Here is a 22,410-nt window from a genome sequence, read left to right on the forward strand (position 1 = left end):
GTCACAATAGATATATTTAATATGTGTAAGAAGCAGAATGCCTCCAAATCATTTGCTGGTGACTAGGAGTGGGAGAACGATATTGCAGGCTTCCTAAAAGTGTGTTTGGGCACTGGGGAAACCAAACGATGGACTAGACCTAGGATAGTTCAGTTGGTAGAGCCTGAGACTCTTAATACAGTGGTACCTCGGGTTACAGATGCTTCAGGTTACAGACTCCGCTAACCCAGAAATAGTACCTTGGGTTAAGAACTTTGCTTCAGAATGAGAACAGAAACCACGCAGCGGTAGGCCCCATTAGCTAAAGTGGTAGCTCAGGTTAAGAACACTTCCAGGTTAAGAACAGACCCCCAGAACAAATTAAGTTCTTAACCCGGGTACTACTGTTTCAGGGTTGTAGGTTCAAGCCCCACATTGGGCAAATGATTTCGGCATAGCAGGGGATTGGACTAGATGACCCACATGATTCCTCCGAACTCTAAAATTCTATTATTCTAGATGGGCCTTTGAGCATCTTTCCTTCTTATGTTATTATCCCTGGAATTCCTCCTCCTTTAAGCAATGAACCCCTTTACTATTTTTAAACAGACCTTTTGCTTTTAACTAATAGATAAATGTTCTGCATTGTTTTCAGCTATCACTGTTCTAATAATGTTTTAGTTAATAAACACAGTGCTTGCCTTCATTTTAAATGGCTGTTGCATCATTTATACGGGATATTATTTATATGCTATATGAATAAAACTTTGTTACATGCGAACACTCACACACACAAAGGAAGAGCTCTGCTGGATCAGGTAAAAAAGGTAAAGGACCCCTGGACGGTTAAGTCCAGTCAAAGGCAACTATGGGGTTGTGCCGCTCATCTCGCTTCAGGCCGAAGGAGGCGGAGTTTGTCCACAGACAGCTTTCTGGGTCATGTGGCCAGCATGACTAAAAAGCTTCTGGTGCAATAGAACACCGCGATGGAAGCCAGAGCACACGAAAATGCCTTTTACCTTCCCGCCACAGTGGTACTTGCATTGGTATGCTTTCGAACTGCTAGGTTGGCAGAAGCTGGGATAGAGCAATGGGAGCTCACTCTCTTACACAGATTCAAACCTGAGACCTTCTGATCAGCAAGCCCAAGAGGCTAAGTAGTTTAGACCACAGCGCCCCCGCCCCCCTTTATCCTGATGGATCAGGATAAAGGTCCATCCCAGGCAGTACTTAATTCTTACAGTGGCCAACCAGAGGCCTATGAGATGCCCAATATTTTAAGACTGGTTTCTGTATCAGTATGATGCAAGCACTCTTAGGAGGGTTAGCCCACAAAGGAGACATACAGACATTTATTAATAAAGCTGGCATCAGCACTATTAATTACAGGTATGCTTAACCAGGATCTCCTTTAAATGCAAAATGTGAAACCATAGTTTGGAGTGAGTTTCAGTCCCGATTTTGAAGAAAATTGTATGTAGTCTTGATCTGAGAGAGTGAGAGAGAAGGTTGATTGCTCCAGAAAGCAGACAGATTGAGGATATTGAATGAGAATTTTAAAGGCTGGCTCCCAAGTTTGCCGCAAGGAACTGGCATTACTGTATGTTATCATAGCAGGTAGGGAAGCGTAAACTTCAGCTGAAAGAATGTGTGATGCCCATTAGCTTGAAAATACAATATTGCTGTCAAATATACTGGATGTCTGGTACAATGCTCTCAAACTTCTTTGCTAATGATATGTAGAATTTTGGAAGTAGAAAGTTGAAGCATGTCTTGGGCATGTTATGTTAAGTTTCTATTTTCAATCTTTCACTTTAATCACTGAGTGTCAGGTTCTTAAAACCTGCAAAAATCATTCAACACAATTTTTCCCCTTCAACTGAATGTGGAAGAAAAGAATGTGGCAGAAGAGAATTAAAGCCAAGGCCATTGTCAAGATTCTGAGCACAACCGCAGTATTTGGTTGGTTGGTTGCTTTTTTTAAAAAAAAAAACCTTAGAAGTAGAAATGTGATCTCTCATTGTGCAGCATTTGTGTTATATATTTAGACAACATTGATATAAAAAACAAAGATTTAAGCAACCTTTCACAAATGCTCATTTCCTTGCAGCTTTATACTTATTTCTTCACTTCAATAATACTGTTGTTACTTGTGGCTATCTTCCGGTGCTGTTGTTTTTACTGCTCTGTCTCAAGACCTTGTTCACACATAACCCTGGGTCATGGTTTGCTTAAGCTATGGTTTAACAAACCATGGTAAAGGTAAAGGGACCCCTACTGTTAGATCCAGTCACGGACGACTCTGGGGTTGCAGCGCTCATCTCGCTTTACTGGCCAAGGGAGCTGGAGTACAGTTTCCGGGTCATGTGGCCAGCATGACTAACCTGCTTCTGGCGAACCACAGCAGCACACGGAAACGCCGTTTACCTTCTCGCCAGAGCGGTACCTATTTATCTACTTGCACTCTCATGTGTTTACGAACTGCTAGGTTGGCAGGAGCTGGGACCGAGCAACGGGAGCTCACTCCGTTGCGGGGATTCAAACCGCTGACCTTCTGATCGGCAAGCCCTAGGCTCTGTGGTTTAACCATGAGTTCACCCCAAATTATCCCACAGATGAGCAAACAAGCCATAGCTTGTATCTGCAAAGTTTGTTTCGTTTTTCTTGCCTCATGTTTTCGAAGCTTAGTAACTACCCAACAGACTAGCTAAACAAATCATGACTAAGGAAGAGTCCTGGGTTTATTTGTAATGAAGGGCTTCAAACCTCCAGATCGTTGTTTGTTGGCAGTAAACAAGTTGGATTCAATCAGCCCCAGCCAAGTATCGTCAATGGTCAGGGATAATGGGAGAACCACCTTTTATTTCCTCTGTAGTGGCACACCATATATACTGTATTATGGATTTTCCCCCTTGCCTCTGCAAGTCTAGGAATCTGTTCCACTACCCATTAGATTTAGACATTCTCCTGCTTCAGCTACAGAGGAAATGCAGTCAAGCTGGTTTACATGCCTTTGAAGAATGTGCTTTATTGTGTTTACGGATTAAGAGAAATGTTTGCAAGTGCACCAAGCAATTGCATGTCAGGTTCCCTTTAGGAATCAGGCTGAATTGGCTGGGTAATTGACAATATCACTGTTCTTATAACTTGCTTTCTCATTTTAGGGGACCCATGCCCCTAACAATGATGTGGGGTAAGCTCAGGACCGCAATACCTCAAGGACTGCCTCTCTCCATATGAACCTACCCTAACCCTAAGATCATCCCCTGAGGCCCTTCTTCGTATGTCTCCTCAACAGAAGTCCAGAGGGTGGCAACATGAGAAACAGGCCTTTTCTGCATTAGCTCCCCATTTGTGCAATGTTCTGCTGGTGTTTTCATTACACACCTTTAGGCAAAATGAAGAAGAATTTGGGACTTGATCTTGTGAAGGCTTCCTTGCTCTAGTTTTAAAATAATTTTGGATCCTCAAAATTCCTAGTTCCACATGGAGCTTTCCTGAGAGGGGCTGGAAATAATAATGATTATGTAGGAGGAAAGTAATATAAATCTACCATTTTAGGCAAAGTGGGTCAGGGCAGATCCACAAAAGGGAAGAGGATCTGATTGATTCATGAATTGATTGATTCATGCAATACAATCCACTTGCATCTGATATTTGATTCTGTACTTCTTTCTTGTTCTGCCACATCTTGATCAAATTTGCAGATGTCTTGGGCCCAGTCTTATTCAACATCTTTATCAACGACTTGGATGATGGACTCAAGGGCATCCTGATCAAATTTGCAGATGACACCAAACTGGGAGGGGTGGCTAACACCCCAGAGAACAGGATCACACTTCAAAACGACCTTGACAGATTAGAGAACTGGGCCAAAACAAACAAGATGAATTTTAACAGGGAGAAATGTAAAGTATTGCACTTGGGCAGAAAAAATGAGAGGCACAAATACAAGATGGGTGACACCTGGCTTGAGAGCAGTACATGTGAAAAGGATCTAGGAGTCTTGATTGACCACAAACTTGACATGAGCCAACAGTGTGACGCGGCAGCTAAAAAAGCCAATGCAATTCTGGGCTGCATCAATAGGAGTATAGCATCTAGATCAAGGGAAGTAATAGTGCCACTGTATTCTGCTCTGGTCAGACCTCACCTGGAGTACTGTGTCCAGTTCTGCGCACCACAGTTCAAGAAGGACACTGACAAACTGGAACGTGTCCAGAGGAGGGCAACCAAAATGGTCAAAGGCCTGGAAACAATGCCTTATGAGGAACGGCTAAGGGAGCTGGGCATGTTTAGCCTGGAGAAGAGGAGGTTAAGGGGTGATATGATAGCCATGTTCAAATATATAAAAGGATGTCACATAGAGGAGGGAGAGAGGTTGTTTTCTGCTGCTCCAGAGAAGCGGACACGGAGCAATGGATCCAAACTATAAGAAAGAGGATTCCACCTAAACATTAGGAAGAACTTCCTGACAGTAAGAGCTGTTCGACAGTGGAATTTGCTGCCAAAGTGTGTGGTGGAGTTTCCTTCTTTGGAGGTCTTTAAGCAGAGGCTTGACAACCATATGTCAGGAGTGCTCTGATGGTGTTTCCTGCTTGGCAGGGGGTTGGACTCGATGGCCCTTGTGGTCTCTTCCAACTCTATGATTCTATCTTCTCCATCTACCCAACACACACCTGGCTAAAAGAAATAGCACTGGAATCAGCATAGGCTGTGCAATGTACATGGCATTGGGCAAACCATTTAAGCCAAACTTCTCCCTTCCACCAAGTTGGAATTTATGCAATCAAAAATTTGGGCTGGATATCAAATTTAAGCAACTGTTTCCAAAGCAATATCAAAAGGTTAAACATAATTGTCAATTTATGCATGTGCTTTTGTGTATAATGCAAAATAACTGAGGGCAGTATCTAACGAAATGTTTTCATTATCACAAGGATTTCTACACAAAGGAATGTCTTCTCCCTCTTCTTTTCCCATGGCACCCCTGAATCTGCTCCAGATGATTGGAGGAACCCCCAGAACAGATTTAAGGGTGCACAAAGAGAAAAGTTGGAGGAGTTCCACTGAACAGCCAATGTCACTACCAGAAGCACTTTGTTGAATATTAGATCTAGTACAGGTTCTGTTTTTCCAAATTCCATTTGCAACTCAGTAATAGCACATTTAATGGTTCCAAATCTAGCGTAATAGTTTGAAAATGGATTTGCTGCAGACGTTTGTGTCAAATTAGAAAAGTGGATTGCTAGAATTAACCATGACAGAGGATTAATGCAACTGTTGGTTATATTTTGCTATTATTTACAATTTTATGTTTTAACTTTCAATCACAGCATATACAGTAAAAAACCACCACAATCTTATTTTTCATGCATGCAGTTTTTTCTATACCCTATGCACTTCAACACAATATTATGGACACAATTGCAAACCAAGCACATAATCTTCCCTATAGGAACACTACAGATCGTTTTTAAATAATCTGTCTTGCAAGACAATGAAGCAGATTTATAGTCATCTCAGAGGCCCTCAATATGGGAGGCAGCAATACAACCACTTGATGAAGAACTTTATTGTTTTAAAGATTTATACCCTGCACCGTCAAGGCCCCTTGGCATTCCCACAGCATATTTTTAAGCAAGTGTCTCTGAATACAAATCTATGAAAAGGTGTTTACTAGAAGCGATGCCAAACAATGCTCAAGCTTCCATTTTCCAAGGGAGTAAAACCGAAGTTACTGATAACCTTGCCACACGGTACACATTAAGAAGTAAATGAATAGTTATCATTCACTTAACTATAACTGTACAGTACACAAAATGAGATGGGGTGGAATATTAGAACTGCTTGTCTACATTGCTACTGCGCTGTCCATAAAATATAAAGTGACTGAGTTCCAGGGATATGTGCCCTAAAAGTTCCAGAAATTATGGTAATGAAGACAAACGCTTTGCAGTATCTAAAAGCAGGCACTTGCAAGTGACAGGTTTACCAAACCTGTCGATTTATCAAGCGCACATTTATTTGCAGGATTCATTTCTATGCAAATTTTCTGTTTTCCAAACAACATTGTCTCCGTGCCAGACTCAATCCAAAAAGCGTGCAGCTGTGCTAAATCAAGTGTTATTTAAAACGCTTTCCATGGATGATTCATTTCCCTTTCAGAACTAGGACAAGTTAAGAAGAAGAAAAGTGCTGGGGGGGTCATGGCTTTCAACTCCGGATTTTGAAGACCTTCTTTGTTTTGCCTGTCATAGGGGAAGACTTTGCCTCCAAGCAACAAGAAACTGACTCCTATCATCACCGTTTTCCCTGAACAATGCAATAACTCCTGCCAAATGCTTTTGTCTCAGATATGCCTAGAGGCTCCCAAAGAGAGAAATCCTTTACTCCTGTATAAAGGTTTGGCAAGGAATGAAAAGCCACTAGCTGCACAGATATAAAAAAGCTGGTGGCTAAACATCTGTCAGCAACTTTCGCGATTCACAAAACTCTTATCTTAAGGAAAGCTCACAGAGTATCAATTACCTATATATACCTTAGATTTCTATGTAATACTGGTGCTGGGGGCTGGGTAGCAAGAACTAACTTCCACACTAATTTAATACTATATTATTTGTTGCACCAACACCTTTTTCTGTTTCTCTCTCGAGGTACAGACCACTAGGAAGCCTGTTCGACAACCTGTAATGTAAGGTATGAAAAAGAGTGACAGGCAAGGTGAAGAGAATAAGAAGCTACCTACCACTGCTTCAGCTAGCTGAACTAATTGGTGTCTCCTATGGGACCATCCCCACAGGCTTCCTAATAATGAAACACAACTGTGCAGGAGAATGATTAACACTGAGTCTTCTAGGATTACAGAAGAGCACTCTGAGATATCGCTGGTAGGCTAGCACTTTGCAGCCTCTCTTTAATGTTCACAGTCAATGTAATAAGGTTGCCTTCCTCCGACATTTTGCAAGGTGCACATATTCCAACAAGGCAGGAAAGGACTCGGGACGCCATTAGTGCTTTAAAATGGTTTTAGTGAATGGGTGATTAATGAGCTATTAATACCTAAGGACTGAAATCCCATTGGCGACTCAGAGAATAAAACCCCCACAGCATGTACACATAGGCTCTCTTATTTACGACTGAGCATGCATGTAACCTTCCTCCGACAGTAGCAACATTCCCAGTTCACAGCACTCAAGTCTACAAAAAAAAAAAAGGCATTTCCAAGGAAGACAGTATCACTGAACGCAGCAGGATTTACTGCCATGTAAATACACCTAGGATCAAAATGTGTAAATCATGTGGAAGCTTACACCATAGGTTAACAAGCATTCAAGTGTTTGGCTTCTTGCTTTTGCTCTAAATAATAAAAAAAATTATTTATACCCCGCCCTTCCCAGTTCAGAAAACCGGGCTAACAACAAATTTAATGCACTTATTTGTGGGACTTGAAAATGGGACTTGCTTTCATATTCCCTCTTTGGAGTCGGCCTGGGTACCTCCTCCTCCTGAGTTTGCACGCAGATGGTTCTGATCAGCAAAAGGAATCCAAAGCAGTGACAGTAAACTTTGGGTGGGGGAACCCTTCCCTACCCCGCCACCCCCCCCCCCTATTCATGTAAGCATCCTCCCTCGCCCCCAAGCCGGAAAACACGATTGCAGCCTGAAACTCAAGACGACAGAGACCAAGGCGGAGGAGGAAGAAGAGGGCGGCTCCTTCCTCTCTTCCCCGCCCAGCTGCAACTTTATACTTCGCCGTCTCGCGGGCGGGTCCCCGCGGGCGGGCGAAGTTCCAGCAAGGCAGGAAGGCTGTGGAGCAACAGACGGCCAAAGCCGGGCAAGGAAGGAAGCCTTGCCGAGGAAGGAGCGGGTGGCGCGTGCGCTAAGAAGTTTCTTTCCTCAGGCCTGAGCCAAGAAAGGAGGAGGAAGCAGCGAGCGACGGGGTCGCCGCCTGCGCCTGGGGGCAAGCCGTGTCCGCCACTCACCTGCAGCCGGTCCGCTGGGAGAAAGCCGCCGCTCTCCCTTCTCAGAGGAGCGGCGAGGAGCACCAGGGGCTGAGGCGCTCGCCACCTTCTCCTGCAGCCCCGGAGCAACTGCTTGGCGGCGGGGAGCATCCTCGCCACCTTGCCCGGCTTCTCCTCTCCGCGCTGAAGGGAGCCGAGGGGCGCCGGGGCGCGCGGGCGCCGTCGCCGTCCCGGCCGCGCAAGAAGCGGCTGCTGGGCGCGCGCGGAAAGCGAGGCGCGGCGCTTGCAGCACCCGAGGAGCCCGTTGTGCGAGTGAGGAGGCGCGAGCTCTCCGAGTGAGCAGCAGAGGGCGGGTTTAAAGGGGAAGGCGTTTCTGCCGCTCGTCGGGCTCTCCGCTCCCTCCCTCCCTCCCTCCCTCCCCCAGTCACATTTGTTTTTGCCGACAAAAAGAAAAGAAAAGCAGCAGCAACAGCCGAAAAGCAGCTCGCGCAAGAGCTGCAAAGTACCGTACTTTTCTGCTCCGTGCCCTAACCGCGCGCGAGGGACGAAGAGCGCCGCGCCCTTTGCCAGCTAGGAGGTGCAGGTCTCTCCCCTGCACAGCTTTCAATCTGAAATTTTATTATTTATTTTTATTTTTATTTTTATTTTTATTTTTATTTTTATTTTTATTTTTATTTTTATTTTTATTTATTTATTTATTTATTTATTTATTTATTTATTTATTATTAACTCTTTTATTTTATTACTCTTAGGCACAAGATGGCATGGGAGAGCATGAAGCTCTTAGTCTCAGGGGTCCTGCGTTCGAGTCCCATATGAGGTAAAAGGTTATTGCATTGCACGGGGTTGGACTGGATGACTGGGTCCCTTCCAACTCCACAATTCTATAAAAAAATCACAGTTCAAATATGATGGATTGCAAGCAAAAACAAACAAAAGGCCAAGAGCGGAAACATTGCAAGTGACCATACACCCATGACTGGGAGCAAGTCAAATTCGCCACCCTCCCAGCAAGCGCAAATTTCACGCAGTTCTTCATCAGTTAAGGATCTAAATGGTAATCACCATGCTTAGGTGAAAAGGCTATATCGCAGCCGCAGCTATGCAAAATAAATTAAATGCTTGGGAAGAGAGAAAAGTCTCCCCCTGACTCTGGAGAAATGTTAATGTGGGCACCAGAGAACAAGGAATATAGGAATTTGCTGTATACCGAGCACAGCATTGGTCCATCTGGCTCAATATTATCTTCACTGGCGGCCAGTCGCTCTCCTTGGTTTCAGACTGAGATATCTCCCATTCCTACCTAGAAATGTCAGGGGCTGAAATTGGGACTTTGTGTCAACACTCAGCCACAGAGCTATGGCCAGGAGCTCTACAAAGTAAGAGCACAAAGGACCCTGCCCCAATTGAAACAACTGCTCGGCAGAGGATAATACAAGTCTGCCCCTTGAAGGGTTACCAATTCTCTAGCACCCCAATGTCTGCAACTCCAGATCTTGGTGATGTTACCAGGTTGCCCGTTCTGAAGAGTCAACAATAGAACACACACATGGGTTGAGCCTGAGTGCATGGACCAGCCATGAAAGCGAGGAAGTTAGTGATGTATAGGCTCACAGAAATGGGGAGAAAGTAGGAAAACAGACTTGGGGGTGGGGGGAGTTGGGCGGAAGAGACGCAAATTTATTCAGAATTGTGATACTTTTAAAATGCATGTTCCCACTTATCTGTTCAGCAAGTTAGACACTGCAGCCATGGGAATTCACTAGCTAGTCTAGCATACCTGCACATTTAGAAGACATCAAGGGGACAGTTCCCCGAGAATTAACCCCAAAACCTCATCTTGGGGCCATAATCTGACAACTGGCAACCCTACCTGCAAGGGTTGTTCAAAGATTTACAAGATAAGGTAAGTGAAATGCTTCCAAAAACCACTGTATGAATGCTAAATTTTGAATGGATTATTCTGTTTCTGCTAGTGAGTGATGGGTATGAGGCAAGGCTCATGGGTACTGGAAATTTAATCTGCCATGATTGCAGATTCACCAGGCACAGAACAGTCTGGAACTTACCGTAAGTCATATGTATAAACGCTAGAAGCTTGCCTTGAAAACAAAAAAACCTACGATTGTCTGCACTAAAAACAATATTCTTCGATCCCTTCATATCACCACCACATACAATTTTTCCTCATCTGTTCAATTCAAATTACAAATTAAAACAAACTCGTCTGATTCATGACAAACTTGGATCCCTTTCGGAGCTCGAAGTATGGGTACCCCCAACAAAAAATTTGGCTGTATAATTTGGAACTAATATGATTTGGAATTAATGTGATTTGATTGGCCTGTTAATAAAAATTATTTAAAAAGAAAAAAGAAAAAAACCATGTTGTTGTGCCATGACGGTTCTGTAAAGTGCCGAGTTCCTGATATGTTGGTTCAGTCGATGTCATCTGTGTTTTGATGGTGGTTTGAGGAGGAATGCATGTAAAAAAAGAAGAAGCCCATAATGGTTTGCATGCACACACATTCTGTCAACCTGCACCCCTATCTCTTACTGTTCTGCCCCTCTCTGGTTTCTCTACTCCGCTGATACCAATCTGAATCTCATTCAACCTCACTTTCAAAGATTAACTGCATAGAAAACCAGACTACAGCTTCATTTCATTGCAGAGTGTTTGCACTGCACTAAATCCATCGCCAAAATCGTATTGAGCCATTTAAAATATAGTTCTTGCCAGAGAAGCAATAACGCTTAAGGGTCCTGGCAGGAATTTCAACATTTACAAAATGCCTCCTGAGCTCGCTCATGCAGTATCTCACAGTTGCTCTTTGTACAGAGACAGTATTAGCAGGTAATAATACTCGCACAAGATTTAAGGATTACAAGAAGATTATGCACATGAAGTGCTCTGAACTCTCAAAAACCTTATGCAAATACAAAAGCATAAACCTGAGACACTTTCGTGTTTGCAAACATCAAGGATCAAGCAGGTAGAAGACTGATTAAAAAATAAACAGGGACACTGGTACTATATTTCAGAACAATCTGTCAGTTTCCCAACAATATGAAACAAACACTCAGTGTGTCCTTTTTAGCAGGGTCAGCTTGTAGTAGACGTCAATCACAGCTGGGCTCAGTCATCTAGAGTATAAAACTAGTTTTGAGATGTGATCAAGGCTGTTCTTTGAGAACTTCAGAACTTTCCTGCAGCCTAACAAAAGTAATATTAGAACTGGTGACTGTGGCTAAAGAAGCATTGCATGAGGGGAAGTAAGGCAGCTATTTACTCCTAAGGAAGTCCCATTGAACTCACTTCTAGGTATACAAACCCAGTATTGTGTTATAAAGGAACACAAAATCAACCATGTTTATTTTTGGACACTTAATGGGTTTTTTAAAATAGGAATTCTACTGATTTCTTCTAACAGTGTATGGCAAACTCCTATGTTCCCATCCTTCACCAATTTTCATCCTCTCTTCAGCCCCCTGAAAAGTTGCTCTGGCAGACTGGGGAGCTCTTTGAAGGTGATGTTAAGGCTGCAGAGGGAAGGTCCTAACTTCCTCCTGTGCAAATATCTGCTAGAATCCCATCTGTGAACAGAAAAAGCTCTTCCATTCATTGAACAACTCTGCATCTATTCCTAGATATTTCCCAAGCAACAGGCAACAGGAACCTTACTCAAAGCAAAAACATCTCCAAAAAAATTTCAGCATTTTTTATATACAAAATATAGAATAATAGAGCTTTAAGTAATGGTTTTACAGATCATTTACCATACATCATGGCTTTGGATGTTTTTGGCTTATCAGCTCTAAGCTCCACATTTTATTTCAAATTAATTGTTTGTTAAGATCACACTAATACATCTGAAACATTTATGGCTCCATATGACATATATTACCAGCTGATTTCTTTACCAAAATAAATTTGACTCATTTTATTCCCCCCTCTCTCAGGTCAAGTATGGGAAACGCTTTAAAATGTTAGGTGACGGCTTCTTGCTGCAATAAACATTCTTAGACTTAAATGTGCCATAAACAAAGTTGAACAAGCAGATGATTTTTCTTCTATGAAATCCTTTGGCATGCTTTTTCAATCTTAAGGAAAATGTAGCCACAAGTATTTATCCATAAAATAAAAAGGTGCAAAGGTAAAATAACAACACAACTTTTGTTGCATATACAAATTGTGCACAGATGAAAAGTATACTGGGACACAGGTATATATTAGTGAGTGCATTCGTGTATTTGTCATCTTTTTAAAAAAGAAATGCATTGCTTTGAAAAATTATAATGTCCCATTACTATTACATGAAAAATTAAAGAAAACCAAATTTGTGATGCAGCAGCCCAAACAGACATCTCTCTCCATATGTGCATAAGAGCTCAAGTAAAAAATACACCAAGATAAATGTGAGTCTGTACTTGGATTATGTGTTGAAGAAACTCCCAGCTTAAAGTGAAATATAAATTTTCTTTAATGTCTCATGGTGGCAAGAGAAAATAAAGGATCCAGGACCACAATTGTTGCAGAGTACATAAAGTAAACCAGTTAAAAGACACTATCAAATGCCAGGTAGTGTCACAAGTCAGCTATATCCTTTACACAATCCAAATTCAGCCATATTTCCACTTATCCTTTCCCCAGAATTCTATACAATAAAGTAGTAAACATTCTCTCTTTAATACAGCAAGCCAAATTCAATATTAGTGTCTAAAATTTAGTAATCATGTAGATATAAAAACACATGATCAAGCAAAATACTTTTAATTAGCTGATCATAAATAAATCCACATAAAAGAATTAAATGGATTACAAAGTTGCATTTTTTCTATGTGGATTCAGATTTAATATGCATTAGTCATCTTTATTCTTTAAAGGGTAGTGATTTGTCATCAAATCACAAACACTGCAGCACACTAACCAATTCATAGTCTGTAGTTACATTTTTACAACTTCTTTACAAATGTTAATACTTCTGTACACTATATATATTTCATTTCTACAGTTCATGTATGCTGTATTGAAATTCTACAGTCTTCACAGAGAAAATGGTGAAGTCTTCAAATACGAATTTTCTCTCTTACAAATTCATATAAACAGCATGGAGCACTGCACTTTGGCATCTCTGCTGGAGATAATCTGGCTACCATAGTAAATATGAGGGGGGGGGAGCTCTCCAATTTTAGATTTCATTAAGAAATACTATTCCACATCGCTATGTAAGTTCACCAGCTTGAAACAGAAGCACCATATCGTTGCACTATTGAAAACGCATACAAACCAACTTAAAAACATAGTACTAAAACTGCATCATAGCCATCATTTTTATACTGAAGCAAAACCGTAAAATTCCTTTGGAAATGTGTACTCTGTCCTCTTAGCTGAAAAGCTTTAGATATGGATGCTGAAGAACCCATGTCTGTTTATCATTTCCAGTGTACTTCTTTCACAGCTGACATTTGTATAAGTCCAGAAATGGTTTTTTTTTAATTATTATTTCAGTTTCTTCCTTCTCACTTACAAATTTGTTGTTGAATGTGAAGCAAAAATTCATAGTAAGAGAATGCTGCCTCGGTTTTGTCTTCAACTAAATGTTGAAGAAAATCTGCCTTTGCAGGGCTTTCATCTCTGAAACAGAAAAAACAACAACCCACCTTGTATTTGTTTCTTCCAACATTTGTACATGACTTACGGCCCTTTAATTCACAATTCTAAGAGCTCACGAGGAGCACAGGGAACAGACAATAGCAACTGCCACCTAGTCTGGTGCAAAGCTGAATTCCTGGAAGGAATCAGCACAGCGAATACAATATTCCAAGTGCCATTCAGTCAGCTCTCAGTAGTAGAAGTCAGAAGAGCCAATTCTTTCAGTACAGTCATACCTCGGGTTACAGACGCTTCAGGTTGCGCGTTTTCGGGTTGCGCACCACGTCAAACCCAGAAGTACTGGAACAGGTTACTTCCGGGTTTCGGCACATGCGCAGAAGCACTAAATCGTGCTTTGCACATGTGCAGAAGCACCGAATTGCGACCTACGCGTGCACAGATGCAGTGCTGCGGGTTGCGAACGTGCCTCCCGCACGGATCACGTTCGCAACCCAAGTGTCCACTGTATTAGATTATGAATCAGTAATATTGTAGTTACCTACCAATCTGGCACTTAATACCAGCCAAATACAGAAGGGACAGCTGGCCAGTCATTCTATATGCCCTATATTAGGGGTGAGACCAGACAAGGACAAGAGCACAAAGATGTCTCAACCCCCATTTCCATAAGCAAACTTCCCTACACCTAACACTGCACCTCATGTTTCTTTCTGTAGCTATTGAAATTGCAAAACTATCATCACCTCTATTTTTTGCTAAACACATGCTGTTCTTGTTAACTCTGAGAAACATGCCTAAATAGTTACCAAGTGTCAAGCCCAGATAAAAAGGCAACCTTACCCACTCCACTCACATCAGATGATTTTAGGCCAGGAATGAGGAACCTGTGGCCCTCCAGATTTTGTTGAACTACAACTCTGGAGTAGAGTCCCTAAGGCTTTTGGATGGCACCTTGTATGCCTCCTTCTGGCTACTCCTGCTGCCAAGCTGGTGCTAAACGTATTGCTCTGCCTTTCCTTGGGCCATATCTGTGAGGCTGAGAGGGTGTGTGTCTTGTCATCTGGGCAGTTCAGGACCTCCATACATACTGCCCTGGCTTGTGCCCCCAGAGAGGTTACTTTGGTGCTGCTAAGGCAGCAAAAACAATGCAGGAAGCAGCACTTACAAGTTACTGGTCTGTGTAGCTATAGGAGGTGCTGTGATTCTCCAGCATTTTGACTTCACCCCCAGAAGCACACTCCAATCTCTCTCAAGACAGATGGATGTCAACAACTCCAACCATCCCTGGCTCTTGGCCATGTGGGCTGGGACAGATGGCCCAGCAATGGAGTTGGAATCCAACAACTTCTGGAGGGTTGCAGGTTCCCTGTCCCTGTTTCACGAACTCTTTCTAGAAAAACCTCTTGATTTCCCCACTCCTGGCCCCAGCTGACACTAAGTATCAGTTCTCCATCCTTCTCTAAATCAAAATTATGACATTATTATGCTCTGATTAGTATCTGTGAGCACTTGGCAAGATTCATGTTTTTCTCCAATCAATAGAATATTAGATTGCTATGTGCATTTAAGCACACACACACACGCACTGGATCAATAGAAGCCAGTGGAGATAGATAATATTTTATAACAAGATATAATTAACACAATATGTCTATTAAGAAGAAACAAAGAGCTGTTGTGTATTAAAATATTATTGCAGTCAGTCAAGGATCAATCTGCTAATAAAGTAAGTGACTACTTACTTTATTACTTACTAAAGTAAGTAAGTGGATACTTACTTTACTATTTGAAGTACTGGGCTTAGAGATTTACTTTCCTTAAGCCAGGATATGAAGGACCTGGTTCGCTCTGAAGAAAGAGTATCTAATTCTGGAAGCTGTGTCTAGAAGAATTCAAATATTATTTATTATCTTTAATTCAATATCATGATTATGTTAAAGTTCAATTAAACACCAATGATGTGTTGCATAATTCAGAAATTCAAATAACACAAGAACAATTTAATTATTTATTTATTCCATTATCTATTTTTATTCTGTATATTTATTTATATCCTGCCTCTCTCAAGGCAGACTAAAATGCTAATAATACAAAATGAAACTAGAGAACTGTTTTGAGAGGAGGACTGGGAGCAGGGAATAAAGTGTATTGCTTATACCTCATGTTTATAAATACTGAATTTGTATAAGTAGATATGTACAAGCCACTTTAAGGAACAACGGAAATGTTTAAATGGCTTTCCTTCAAGCAATGAAGTGCTTCAGAATAATCTGTTGCTACAAAAAGCTCCTTAAACAAACAAACAAAAATGTTATGGCATGATTGACTGCTTATTGTGTAGGACAAAGTTACATAGGTGCAAAGTATGCTCTAAACTGGGGGTCCCCCAAAGGACAGAGGAAGGAACAGCCAGTGGACTGGCATACCCTGACCACCCCATATCAAACCACAACAAGACTCATGCCTTGAATCAGGGCTGGCCCAAGACATGATGGTGCCTGAGGCAAGACAGAAAATGATGCCCCCTGGGAATCCAGCTTAAGGTTATCAATTCCAAAACAAGAATATAGGGGCAGAAGCAAAACATTTCTATGCCCCACAGCTGGTCTATCACAAGAAAGGGGTGCTCAACACCTTGTGGATCATATGACCAGACTGCATTGCAGAAAAGGAAATCTAATCTCAATTTCAACATTAACATACTAATGTGTAGCTCCTTTCAGGTATTATTATTTTCATATAAATATTACAAATAAAATTACTTATAAATAAATATGTTTTTAAAAATAACCCTCACCAGTTTCTGAGGAACAGCTGCATAATTAGGGCATCCGAGGACATCTTTTATGAAGTTATTAGCACAATTTCTTCCAATCCAAAGGTACAATATCTAAAGGTACAATGTTATTAAAATAAACACATCTGGTTAATATAACCAAGATTCTCTCAAGAATGAAATTGCTTTTTAAAAATATGCAAACTGTGACAATTTACATAATGAGGATGTGCTTGCAGATAAACATGGCAGTTTCCTTATTAGAAACTAAGTTTATAGCTCCTTTAAAAAATGATAATGCAACATTTTATAAAACCATCTAAAATTACTGTGCAATGAAGGGTGGGATACAAATTAAGTAAGATAGTGACTAAATCGTATGTTGCCCCATCTGTGCAACTTACTGAGCCACAGTCCATAAGGAAAGCGCCTTCCCTTGTCAACTTCTCTGCAGACAGCCGCTGAAGAGGGGGCTGGGGTACAACTCTATCGTTGACATGTATAGCACCCTACAAGGAGGTGAAAATTAAGTCTACATGAAAATGGATATACAATTCAGTAGCACTGCAGCAATAATTCAACAGTTAGGAGCTGGGCACATGCACTCACAACATAAATCACAATGCAACACAATAAACGAGGAAACTGAAGTTGAGGTTATAGTTCATGTAAAGGAACATCAGAGTTGTCACTAAGTCCAAACAGCAAAGAGTAAATTCCAGTCTGTGAACAAGCCTAAGAAAGTATGATGTCCGGGATAGAATACCAAAACTTTGGGGAAAATTGTAAACGGCCTCCATTAGTTCTGCTAATTGTGAGGAGGCTCTTAACAGAATTCAGATACTAGTGCAGCATCACTTGAAAGACCCTGGAACTCCCTGCCTATTGACAGCAGGCAGGTACCGTCACAGTATTCCTTTTGGCGCTTGCTGAATACATTTTTTACAAATATTTTTATTGATTTTCTTTTCTCATAGCAATTATTCAATATCATCATTTAACATCCATTTTCTACTTTCCCCCCTCCCTGTTGACTTCCCCCAACTTCCATTTCTGGTTTGTTACATCAAAAGTTACATTCTGTTGTTTATATTGCTGAATATATTCTTATTTAGACAAACCTGCACAGATGTTTAGAAAGTCTGTAGGAGTTTTAACTGTTTTAGTCCATTTTGCTGCGATTCTAACCTTTTGTATAGTTTTAAATTACAGCTGTAAATTTTTTAGTGATAATTTTACTGTTTTATATATTTTATTGTAAACTGCTTTGAAGCTCTTCTACAATCAATGTAGAGTTTGTTAAATAATTAAATAATGATGCTTGCACTGTTAAATAATTTGTCAACAAACTTTAAAGAATATACATCCAGAAAATTAAATACATAGAATACCAAAACATTGTAACTCCTAACATTCACACTATATTAAAGACCACAAAAAGTATTCCTTCTACTCTCCCAATGTACTGAAGCCTAAAAGCTGACAGATTCAGTGCTAGGGAAAATCTCTTGGGAGAGAGCATTCACCACCTACCTAATTTCTAATGACAGAGCCATGGATGATGTGTTACAATTAGGCAAGTTTAACTGGCAGAAAGTGATCCTTCAGGCACCTGGGTCCCAAACCATGAAGGGCTTTAAAGCTAAAAACCAGCATTTAAACTGAGTTGGAAAATGGATTGGGAAAATGGTGCAGCTCTCCAGCAAGATGTTTATATGAATAGCCTCGGTAAGAAAATTAACTGCTATTCTGTGAATCAAATTTTCCTAGTTATTTTTAATAGAGGTGTCTAATCAGAACATTCCCAGAACCTATAAAACAGCAGACAGGTTATCTCTGTCCAGAAGCAATAAAAATGGTAACATACCTCATCAGTAAGCTTGTCTATCCTATATAGATTAGGATAGATCATCTTCATCAAGCCAACCAGAGGCTGACTTTTTATTTGGCACATAGCATATACACGATCATCCAAGCGTGTACTTGTACCAGTTCTAAATGCTTTCTATAAAACAAAAAAACAAAGTTATCATTTAACAAAAAACTATTTTATTTATCAGATGAATATTGTAGCTAAATTGGGGGGTGGGCAGGTCTGGGGAATGGCTAGTAGACTTTTTGATTCCACCACTCCTTGAATGGCAGCTACCACCTCAATCATACCCAAAATATGAAAGGACCCTAAGTTTCAAAAGAGGTCTGTCTGGGGGATGGCGCCTTCTGTTATAGAAACACACAGCCAACCTTCCTCTGGGTGTGTGGAACTAGTTGTGCAGTGACTAGGTAACTAGATTTTAAAGAAATCAAACAAAACTAGAGCTAAGAGCAACCTTTCAAAAATAATTACCGTATTTTTCGCTCTATAATACGCACCTTACCATAACACGCATGTAGTTTTTAGAGGAGGAAAACAAGAAAAAAAAAATTCTAAACGAAACAGTGGATGTATGATTTTTGTGGTTCATGCTGTGGCCACAGACATGTGATCTGACGGTGAGTTTGGGGTAGCCCAATGCAAAAATCCTGAGGATCCATGTGGATCTGTGCTTTGTAACCACGTTTTAAGTAGGGAGGGAAGGAAAAGCACTCAAGGGACAAGGAGCATGCGTGGGGTGTGTGGAGAAGGATGCTGGTAATAATGCAGGAGAGGGGTTTAAGGGGAGAAGGCTCCTCTCCTCTCTGAAAAACTTTGCTGCAATTTAGCGAGCTGAGTGGGGAGGAGAGAGGGACAGAGAGCACGGTTGCTTTAAAGGAGCCAACCGGACAGGAGCCGCTTACACCTGTGTAAGTGGCTCCTCTCCCGCTTTGCTGTTTCATAGCGAGCCACGGAGGAGGGAAGGAAGGGGAACCATGGATCCTCTGCCCACGACTGCAGCAGATCCCCCCGCCATCCGTAGGCATTCACTCCATAACATGCACAGACATTTCCCCTTACTTTCTAGGAGGAAAAAAGTGTGTGTTATGGAGCGAAAAATACGGTATTTCCATCCTTTTCTTACAAATATCTATTATGACAAAACATGTGTTACAGACTATCTATAAGTACTCAGCTTTAAAAACAGACATATGTGCAACTCTCTCAATAGTTACATCTTTGCAAGTTCTTTTAAGCAACCTGGCATCTAGGCTCTTTACACCATACAGTGCCCCCCACAAATTTAAGTTGCACATTAAAAAGAAAAAGGTAGAAGGTAGGCTTTTAAACTATGCATTTTCATGTAATTCACCAATGTTCCTGTAACTAAATCAAAGTTTCAAAATAGCCTGATGTCAATAACAATTGCTATTCATATGAAGTACCTGCTTGAAGAGAGCCAAAACATACAGAGGAAACAGCCTGAGGGAATTTGGAGCAATTAAAGCAGATTGCTGGAGATTTGATGCAGTTGACATATATGCAGACAGTGAATCTACCACTGCATTCACTAAGGCATCTCTTGCATCTGACAGACTTGAAGAAACTGATCGATCAACAGCTATGGAAGCGAAGCAGCAGTAAATAATTATGAAAGGAACCGTATTAAAAAGGGAAACAAACAGCATACCACTCCAGACATTAATACTAGCCAGTACATTCTCATTTCTCTAAACAACCTTGAAAGTACTAAACATCCCAAGCAAATCAAGAGTACTACTTTGACAAAACCTTCCGTTTGCACAAAATTTTACAAGACAGGATAAAAAGGGCCCTAGTTTCTGTTACCTGTGTGGATAATGAACTTTGAATTGGGAAACAAGAGTGGGCTAAAAAAACACACCTGATAATTCTGAGGTTTCCCATCCGATAACTTAGTTTTAGATTCTATTGGTTTGTATAAATCATTTAATAAAATAACAGTTTAGCAACTTCTGCTCTCACTAGACCTATTTACTACACAGAAGAAGGCATTCTTTTTCATCTTAAGGGCTGCATTCTTTCAAGGGCATTTTAGGGGTTGTGTGTCAGTGGAGCCAGACCCACATACACACTCTGACCGCACAACTCCATCACTTTACTCCCCATTGCATTAACATGCTTTTTGGAAGGTAGGAGAAGTATGGGGAAATAAAGTTAATCCTTCACTCTCCATGTATCAAGTCCCCAAGTCATCCCTGTACTGCTTAGGAGTGTTTTTAGGGGGAAGGGGGCATTGGGAATCACAGAGCAAAGGGTTAATCCCTAAGTGCCACATGAGAGGAGAGATCTGAAGGATGGGGAACTGGCAGCCTGCCGGTTCCCCACACCTACCTTGCAAGCATCCACACTGCATTTCTATCTTTCCAACAGTACTAAACACACCATTTTTTGCTTTCTTCTAATTACAGGTGATAGAGGGACAAAATGACTTTGGGGGAATGGAGAACCCTCTGAATGCTAATTCTCAACTCACCCATATTAGCTAAGAGGCATATAATTGCTTGTACATCTGCTCCAGCATAAACATCTGCCAGTGAAGTCACCACAGGCAAACAAAGCGTATGCACTCTGATTCTCCGTTCACCTGCATTAGAATAAACAGAACAATACTTAAGCTTTTTATCCAAAGCTATTGCTAAAACCACTTTCACATGTCCGCGCCCCCCCCCCCTTTTTTGGCTAAAACCACCGAGCATCTGATTTTGTTATTTGTGGGTTGTTGTTTCTTAAATTTATGTTGAGAAGAGACATCATAAGTGAAGTTACCTTTGCTGGAAGTATACAAAAGTGCTGTCTGAAAACAAACTAAAGATGTGTCTGACAGGCTTTCCTCAATGGACATCTGTACTGCAAATCCAGCATCAGGATTGACGTTGGCAAGTGACAGCAAATCAGTAGATCGCACAAAGAAGTTACCATGGAAGGTGTGAATTGAAAGACCTAAAAAGTGGTAATGTTCAAGTTAAAATGGCAAGGTTTTGTGTGGGTTTTTTTTTTAAAAAAAACATAGTTAACAGTTCAACTCTAAGCATAATTAACCAGAAGTCCTGTCAAGTTCAATGGGGCTTATTCCCTAAGTGTGCATGTTTAGGATTGCAGCCCAAGTTTTTTAAAATTTAGACCTATGGCTATTTGTACACTAGTAACAGGAAGCCCCAAGTCTAGCACCCTGAGCAAGGCTTCCTCTGGGCCTCCAACCCCCCCCCCCCTTGCTGGATCTTCCCAAATCAATTTTGCCAGAGGAAAGGGCAGGAATGGGCAGGAACAAGCCTCTAGCTACCTAATGCCACCTCAGTCAAGAACTGAGGGGGGAAAGGCTGAGAGAGGTGGCCACTGCCGCAACCACTGCCACCTTTGTTTCCTCAGAATCCCTCTGGGACCCAATGTAGTATAAACTGGAGGCAAGGGCCTAGGCTAGAGTACAATTTATATGATAGAACAGGGTTGGAAACCTCAGGCCCAGGGGCAAAATGCAGCCCCTCCAGGTTTCTCTACCTTCGTACTCTACACTTTGTAGGCCACACTCCCTCCCCAAACTACACCCATTGAAGGCCTTGCTTTGCACTCTCAAGTGTTTTTGCTTTGCTGGAACACGTTCCTGAACTGTCACCATGCCTCTTGCTTTCCTGGAAGGAGACGTGTGCATGTGTAGAAGCTTCTTACTTTTGTATGGTTGGAATGTAGGCAACAATGCCAACGTAGGAGTCAGATATGTTGCTCTGCACACTTTTTATCTGGCCTAGTCAACACCAACATGGAGACATGTGGGGGCAACATTCTCTTGTCCCCACAAGAAAATGCAGCCCTTGCGCAGGACCTCCCCCCCATTAGATACTTATATTCTATTTCCTGTAATTTTGTAGTGGAGAAATTTTATTCATGGATTCATGAAGAGCACACAGTCCTCAAAATACAGAGAACATTTCTCCTTTTTATTTTCTATGTTGTTGCTACTACAGTGCTAGAATCATCCTCCCAAAAAGGACTTCTCTGATGAAATGCCCTGCATCATTTTCTACAAGTGTGTGTACCATTTTTGCCCTAGCCACACTTTTTGAATGACATGCATTCATGTTTGGTTGGAGGGGCTAAAAGAGGGACGATAGCACCTTTGGCAGAAGTGAAGGAGAAACCACTGTCTCAAACAAATCCTACCATTTTCACCAATATTGGGTGCATT

At 41.4% G+C, this 22,410-nt stretch overlaps 2 protein-coding genes across 3 annotated transcripts in view; both read right to left on the minus strand.

The window, feature by feature from the left end:
* Nucleotides 1–8,228, minus strand: part of MCUB (mitochondrial calcium uniporter dominant negative subunit beta) — a 68,400-nt gene extending 60,172 nt beyond the window's left edge. Inside the window, exon 1 of the mRNA XM_081877135.1 lies at nt 7,965–8,228. Coding sequence (XP_081733261.1) covers nt 7,965–8,093 — 129 coding nt within the window. The 5' untranslated portion in view covers nt 8,094–8,228. The remainder of the gene's footprint in view (nt 1–7,964) is intronic.
* A 4,178-nt stretch (nt 8,229–12,406) lies between these two features.
* Nucleotides 12,407–22,410, minus strand: part of SEC24B (SEC24 homolog B, COPII coat complex component) — a 33,172-nt gene continuing 23,168 nt past the window's right edge. For both annotated transcript variants that reach the window (XM_081876680.1, XM_081876681.1), the window contains 8 exons: nt 20,997–21,170; nt 20,704–20,814; nt 19,634–19,809; nt 18,201–18,338; nt 16,738–16,842; nt 16,355–16,447; nt 15,336–15,439; nt 12,407–13,578 (listed from right to left, as the gene is read on the minus strand). In XM_081876680.1, the coding sequence (XP_081732806.1) occupies nt 13,464–13,578; nt 15,336–15,439; nt 16,355–16,447; nt 16,738–16,842; nt 18,201–18,338; nt 19,634–19,809; nt 20,704–20,814; nt 20,997–21,170 (1,016 nt within the window). In that variant the 3' untranslated portion in view covers nt 12,407–13,463. The remainder of the gene's footprint in view (nt 13,579–15,335; nt 15,440–16,354; nt 16,448–16,737; nt 16,843–18,200; nt 18,339–19,633; nt 19,810–20,703; nt 20,815–20,996; nt 21,171–22,410) is intronic.

The sequence above is a fragment of the Podarcis erhardii genome (genome assembly GCF_964252035.2).
Source record: "Podarcis erhardii genome assembly, chromosome: 9".
NCBI lineage: Eukaryota > Metazoa > Chordata > Lepidosauria > Squamata > Lacertidae > Podarcis > Podarcis erhardii.